The sequence below is a fragment of the Sorex araneus genome, chromosome X (genome assembly GCF_027595985.1).
Source record: "Sorex araneus isolate mSorAra2 chromosome X, mSorAra2.pri, whole genome shotgun sequence".
NCBI lineage: Eukaryota > Metazoa > Chordata > Mammalia > Eulipotyphla > Soricidae > Sorex > Sorex araneus.
In genome coordinates, this window is record NC_073313.1 from 80,895,538 (window position 1) to 80,903,377 (window position 7,840).

The 7,840-nt window shown below is 43.9% G+C and overlaps 1 protein-coding gene across 1 annotated transcript; it reads left to right on the forward strand.

Moving 5' to 3' along the window:
- Positions 1–5,010: 5,010 nt before the first annotated feature.
- PLAC1 (placenta enriched 1) lies at positions 5,011–5,640 on the forward strand. The gene has a single exon (XM_004621259.2). It carries the CDS (start codon positions 5,011–5,013, stop codon positions 5,638–5,640), a length of 630 nt encoding a protein of 209 aa, XP_004621316.1.
- Positions 5,641–7,840: the final 2,200 nt, after the last annotated feature.

Genomic DNA, 7,840 nt, shown 5'->3' on the forward strand with positions numbered 1-7,840 from the left:
TCAGATTACTTTTTCTTCAAATCAGCTGCAAGAGAGCGCACAGACTTTGCTGCAAATCAGTGCCCTGACAGTTATAGTTCCCTGAGATAATTGCATACTGCTTTGGAGTTTCCTCTTCCCCTCTGTTTCCTTTTGTTTTGACAACAAGATTCTGGGAAAACAATATATAAATGATAACTCCGCTGTCATGAGGATACTAAATTTTAAAAATAAATAACTGCCTACCCCCAAAGCTTCCAGAAACCTATGGAGTGAGTTCTTTTTCCAAACCGTTCCAAAACCAGATGTGGAAATGTTTAGCTAATTCCCCTCCCCTCTCCTTAAGAGTCAGATGTGTCTCTGAGGACATCAGAGGCAAAACTCAAGTCTCCTGTCTGCTCCTGAAGAGATTTGGGTCACTCTTTTCAAGACACTTGCCAACATCTCAAAACGAATTTGGACTTCGAAGACCTTTTTCTCCTTTCAAAAGCGCCTGTGATTAGAAAGCACCCTGCCTTTCAGGTCTCCTTTCAATCTCTCGCTGGCAAGAAATCATCGATGTTCCTAGAATGAAACATTTCGTAATTTGAGGGGGTGGGTGGGGGAAGCCTCAGGATTTATGAAGAATCAGATTTATTAGGGAGTTCTTGCAAAAAAAAAAAAAGCGGGGGAGGGTTGGAAAACTCAGTTAAAGGAACTAAAGGAAAATCTATATGCATAAACCAGCTTTAGAAAAACAGAAAGCTACTGTGCTCTGTAGCTGCAAGGAGAGCAAACAGTTTGCATCCAGGTGTCATTAGCAGCTCTGGTTTGGCCAGGCTCTGTAGAGCTCAGTTCAGGACAGTCTGCGTCAATAACTGAGCCCTGCTTGCCTATACCAATGCTTCTGAAGCTCATGGCTTCCGGAAAGTCCCCAGGATAATTAGCAATCAACTCAAAATTGGTCTTTGCTCTTGCAAACCCTGCAACCTGCTTTCTAACAGCGGCCTTCTGCAAGAAATTGGACAATAGTCCCCAGGTGAGCGCTCCCTTACTTTGCATGTGTTTCTTCCCCTGAGCTCTGCAGATTTCAGGAGCTTTAATGAACAAGGAGTTTGTGCACAGTTCTGAGCATGCAGAGTACAGTCCCAACTATGGCTTAGAATACCAGCAATTTGGCATTTCCCCCCATACGCCAGTAGCCCTCTCTTCTGGCACCCCTTACTCATTTCCAGTCTCCTCTCCAAGCCCACTTTCTCCCTCGCCTGGTCAAGAGCCCATTCTTCTGCCTCCACATCTCAGCTAGGGGTAGAAAAGGCAGTTCATTTGATGAATTCCCACTGTACTGTGGCGGGCTTATGACATCTCCCAAGTCTCTCTCGCTTACTCACTCGCTCTCTCTCGCTCTCGCTCTCGCTCTCTCTCTCTCACTGCAGACCGCAGGGAAGGGAGGCTGTACACTTCTCATGACCTCTACTCGGTGAGCTAAGCGTGTGCAAGCTCATGCACAAATCAGTAAATCAGTTCTGCTCACCTCCTAATCTCTCCCATGACTCCCTGATAGCTCAGAGATGCCGTGTGAAACGTGGCTCCCACTGACTTCACTTTCTTTGTTTTCTCTGCGCGCAAAGGCATGGCGTCACACACACAGGCATCTGCACTTACTGCTCGCATCCTGAGGCAGTCTGTTCCTGTCCATTTACCAGAGCAGAGGAAACAGATCCTGTCCTGTGTGAGTAGGGAGATTTGTAGTCAAGGAACCCACAGATACAGTGCTGTTCCCCAACTCCTGCCTTCCCTGCTGATTCAGTGTAATGTCCTGCAGGAAGGGCACATGGGGCGGTGAGATGAGCACCCATGATTGGGTGGGGGACAACTGTCTTGTGTCTTAGGAGAAGTCTGGGCTTTCTCTAACTTGATTTGGATTACCCAGGAGAGGGAAGAGGATATAGGAAAGAGGCTTGAGTGAGAGACAGGAAACAGAAGGTTTAACTGCCTGCCCCAGCACACCGCCTTAAACATGGTCTCTCATAGACTCTGAACAACAGAAATGGAAGAGACGGCTTGTTTCCTTGGTTTATTCCAGAAACTACTTAAAGGGAAGGGTTTGTTCAGGACAAATAGGCCCAGACTCTGAGACAATGTTAAGGAAGAAAATAGGCAAGAAGGAGAGATGTAGTGATTGCTCCAACTTCCCAGAGGAACCACAGCAAACAAGCAACATTCTGGAGCAAGCGGGTTTTTTTTTTAAGTCTTCAATCATTTTTTTAAACCCCAGACCAGCTGGCATCAGAAGTTACTGGGTTTGGGTTGTTGTTTTGTTTATATTCTTTGTTTTGTATTTTGGAGGGGTAGGAGGGTTGTCACTGCTGCTTCTGATTTTGCTTTGTGAGAAATAAAAAAGCAGTCCCAAGAGTGACATTTCAGAATGAACAAAAAAGACAGGAAAGAGATGGGGTAGACCATCTTAGGCTTCTCGCTCACACCCCAACACCCCGGGAGAGCATGGGAGAGTGAGAGATAGGGAGAGCGCCAGTGCATTTTTCTAGTGGGCTCTAAGGCCATGACTTTCATTTCAGAATGGAGCAACTTCATCAATATCAAAGGAATGGAAAGAGCTGCCTTTTGTCAATGAGGACAAAAGGAGGAAAGAAATGACTGGCTGTTTAAAAACCTAAACAAATAATAAATGGCTGGGGTGGGGGGAGGCTTGAGAGATAGTGCAGCGGGTAGGACACTTGCATTGCATGCAGCCAACCTGGGTTTGATCCCTGGCTATATGAGAACTATCTCATATAGTTCTCCAAGCACTGCCAGGAGTTATTTATGAGCACAGAACCAGGAAGTAGCCCTTGAGCACTGCAGGGTATGCATTAAACAGAAAAGAAATGGCTGGGTGACAAGCCTTATAGCACAAGGCCTCATAATAGACACTTAATAAAGGTTAGTAAAAGAAGGAATTCATATCTAAATGCCCAGCTCAGTAGTCTGGGCGTTAGCTCAGCAGGGAATAGAGCAGAACCCTACACTTAGCTTAGTTACACTTACTACACTTAGTTACAACTACTTAGCTCAGCAGGGAGAGAAGCAGAACCCTACACTTCTACATACATATTTCCTTCAGAAACCTAAGCACTTCTCTGAATTCTGTCATTTTCACTTTGAAAATGAAAACTGAGGATCAGGGGAATAGCACAAAGTCATGGACAGTGCATTTAACATGTGGGAGGTTCGGGTTCAGTCCCTAGGATCTTGTGATCCTCAGATCACTGCTGGGAACAAGCCCCAGCACCCCAAGCAATGAGCCAGAAGTAACCCCTCCAAAAGCACTACCAGGTGTGGCTACAAAACCAAAACACAAAACCAAGAAAACAAACCAAAAAAAATCAGGGTCTTAAGACTGGGGATGTGGCTCAGTGTTAGAGCTCTTGCCTTGCATGCATAATGCCCTGAGTTCAATCCCTGTACAGCAAAACAACAACAACAACTAAATGCATTGAGGTTGAAGATATAGATCCAAAGACTGGCAAGTGCTGGCATGTGGATGCCCTGGTTTCAATTCTTGGCACTGAATGGTTCCCTGAGCACCACCAGGGTGGCCCTGGTAATATGGAGGGCTCTAGCATATGGACACCTGAGCACTGCTTTGGAGACCCTCCTCCCCCCACAAAAAAATTAAAAACAAACAATGCCTTTTTGTTGTTTCAATTGAGCTAGTTTACAGAATGTCTCAGTTGCTGAATCAGGAAGTCTTCTGATCAAAATAATTTGTGAAACATGTTACTCACTGGAAATAGACAGGAAGGACGGTTCATAAATGTGGTAGATGGAAGGCCCTGAGGTCCTCAAAGAGGGCAATGTTAGAAGCTTTTATTAAACTGGATCTGTCTCCTAATGTAATGTTTGTCCTAAAACCATCTTTCATTCACGGGGGATTGGAATTACACACAGAAGGATGCCCTCTCTCCACCAACATAGATTTTTCAGTCTATGTGTGTGAGATAGAGCAGTGTTTGATACTGAAATAGTAAAGTTGCTTCAAGGAGCCAGTGGCTTCATCTACAGAAAGGAGATCATCAAGAATGACACTGATCGTTCAGTTCTGGGTTCGAGTGATGGTGCAGGGGTTCATGCACTTTTCTTGCATGTGGCTGACACTGGTTGAATCCCCAGCGCCACATAGGGCCTCCTGAACACCACCAGGAGAGCTTCTAACCATGGAGTCAAGAGTAAGCCCTGAGCCTCCCCAACCCCCCACCCCGCCTGTGTAACTGGTAAATTTCACTTTATTTTCTCTTCACTTTGATTACATTTAATATTTCAACAAAAAGAACCTCACTATTATTATTTGGAGTTTCGGGGTGCGGGGAGGTATACTGTGATCTTTGGTGGTGGAATATGTGCACTGGTGAAGGGATGGGTGTTCAAGCATTGTATAACTGGGACTTAAACCTGAAAGCTTTGTAACTTTCCACATGGTGATTCAATAAAAGAATAATTCTTTTTTAAAAAAGAGTAAGCCCTGAGCACTGCTCGGTAAGGCCCCCAAACCAAAAATCTAAACTAGTAAAATAATTCTCTCTGGGCTGAAGAGAGAGCCCACGGGGTAAGACACTTGCCTTGCATGCATCTGTCCCAGTTCCACCCCTAAATAAATCAATTTTAGTTCTCTCTTAGAATAGCAATTTCCTTTTTTTTTCAGTTGATTGAGGCTTCATTAGCAGCCGAAATGTTACGTGAAGTCTACACTGTGATTTAGTATGCACATGCATTGTGAAAGGATTCCTCCCACCCTGTTAATGAAGTATCCTCACCTACCATACTCATTGTTTCATTGTGTTTTTGCTTGTTGTTCTAAGAACATTTAAGTCATACTCACAAGGTTTATATTTTTCTTCAGGCTTTAGGAATGACCTATTTTCACAGATCAGCACAGGTTTGAACTTGTGAGGGGAAATGAAACAATTTACCTTTTGTGTCTTTGTGTGTTCTAGAAACCCTCACCAGACAGCTTCCTGTGGCCTGTGACTGGTTACCTGATCAGCAGCAGGGATGAAACTCTTCAAGTGCCTCAGAGGGATGGTCATCCTCATGTCTGTGTTCTCCGTCTGCTCAGGCCATAGAGCAATGACCGTTGTCTGCTCCATCGACTGGTTGATGGTCACAGTCCACCCATTCTTGCTGAATAGCGATGTGTATGTCCACTTCCACGAGTTATATTTGGGCCAGGGTTGCCCTGTCAACCACGTGGAGCCACATATCTACGAGTTCATCTACCGTGTTACTGAATGTGGCATCAGAGCCAAGGCCATCTCCCAGAGCACAGTTCTCTACAACACTGAGTTGTATTATATTTCAAAAGCTACATCATCTAAACACATTATCCCACTGGCATGTGCTGCCTCCCGAAAGTTCTCATGGTTCACTCCTCCCATTCCTGCAAATCTACCCAGGGAGAGAGGGATCAGAGTCCAGAATGATGAGACAGCATATGCTGTGTTCTCATTGGCCCAGTTCACTCACCAGCCCCAATGCGATTGTCCACCTTTTGTTCATAATGAACAAGGGCAGACCTCTCAACAAGCAGAGGCTGCAGGGCCAGCCCCTACACTGGCGCCTTCCCTTATGAATGTACCTGATCACTGGTGTCTTCTCTCAGATGATCTGCTTGGGCCCATGTGATGCCCAATGCTCCTGAATATGTTGCTTCTAAGATTAAATATCCATGATGTACTGTTACCTGATATGTAACTGTACTTATAGCTTTGTTTAGGATGCTTTGGCGATGCTTTGGAGTGTTCATTTCATTGAACAAATGTTTACATTTTTGCATGATCAAAGAAAATAATAAAATTCCTTGGGCAGAATAAAGAACAATTGGGCATTCTTTTTTTAATTTTATTAAAGACCATGATATACTAAGTTATTCATAGTTGAGATTTAGGCATACTATGTTCCAGCACCAATCCCACCACTACTGTTAGTTAACCTCCCATCACCATGGTTCCCAGGTTCCCTCCCACCACATCCTCCCTGAGCCTGTTACCTTGACGGCACATCTTTAAGTTTGGTGATTATAGTTTGGATATCATGTTTTCACTGTTATTGACTATGGTTTGGCTATTTAGCTTTACTACTCCTTTACATAACCAATATACACAAATCCCCTTGGCCACTGCCCCACAATACTTCCTGTCTGTCTCTTTTCCCCCTTGATTTCTTTGACTCTCAGTACCTATACTATGGGGCCAAGAGTGATCTAGACATCCCTCCTTTAAAACATTGAAGTCCCTTCTCCAGTTATTCTAAATATAACATGTAAGTAAAATTATTCTGTCTTTTTCATACTTCATTTAGCATGGTTATCTTCCAGTTCCATCCATGTTGCAGTGAATTATGTGACTCCATTATTTCTTACAGCCACATAGTATTCCCTTGTGTATATATACCACCTCTTTATGATATATTTATCTATCATTGGACACCTAGGCACTCATTTAAATAAGGAATTTACCATGGACCAGGGACTCTCTTAAGTTCTTAACAAATGTTGTTGACTGGTGTCTTCTCCCTAGGATGACTTGCCTTCTTTACAGTTCAAGGCAACTGAATCCCTATCTGTGTGTTCCCAGGCATCTTACACTCCCAGAACTACTCAACTAAGTACTTAATTATGCACCTTCTTAGTTTTATCTACGTCTCTATCTCTCTTCCTTTATGAAAGCTATAATGTGATGTCATGATTTCTATATCCTCAAAGATACAAAGAATCACTCAAGTCACATCCCACCAACTAGATGGTAAAGGTCCCAGTGTTGGACCTCAGACTTTAATCACGGATTTGCAGTACTTTTAAAATAGTTTTGTTTCCCAACTTGTGTGACGAGAAAATGTTCACCCAGGTTTGGCTATTCATTAGCTTTCTCAAAGACTTGTAGGGGAAAGGATAAGTAAATTTATTCAACAAATAATCATTGAGGGCTGCTAAATTCCAGACACCGTTCTCAGCAGCAAGGACAAGTCAGCAAGGGAATATAACGTGAGGTTTGGAGAAATAGAGATTGCATGATTAGTACCCAAATGGGTTAAGAGAAATTCAGATAGTGATAAATATTAGAAATAATTTAATGCAAGGTGAGATGTTAGAAATCAAAAAAGGAATCAAAATGGTCAAGAGAGGCCTCAAAGGACTCATAATTTGAACTAATTTTTTTTTTGCTTTTTGGGTCACACCTGGCGATGCACAGGGGTTATTCCTGGCTCTGCACTCAGGAATCACCCCTGGCCGTGCTCAGGGGACCATATGGGATGCTGGGATTTGAACCTGGGTCGGCCGCGTGCAAGGCAAACGCCCTACCCGCTGTGCTATCTCTCCAGCCCTGAACTAATTTTGAATGTGAAGAAGGAGCCAAATCTGAGATGACATGGACAGAGATAATTGCAGAAAGTATAGCCACTGATTGATTAAACCTCTCTGCAGCTCTGAGAGCACTTTTACTACATTTGTTTTACAAAACAAAAGGGGCCTTTGCAAGAGTACAGTGGGTAAAGCAATGGCCTTGCATGAAGCCAACCTGGGTTCCATCCCTGGCACCCCATGTAGTCCCCTGTGCTCTACTAGAAGCTATCTCTGAACATAGAGTCCTGAGCACTGCTGGGTGTGCCCCTTCCCCATTAAAAGAGAACCAAGGCATAAAATGACTAAAAATACTGTCCTGGGGACAAAGAGATGGTTCAAAAGACTAGTTAATGTGCCTTGCTTACCAGAGGCCCAGGTTTGAGCCCCAATTTTGCACCATGTGGTCCCCCAAGCACCACCCATGAGCAACAAGCCAGTAGAACTCGCTGAGCACTACCAGGTGTAGGAAAACAAAGGAAGGAA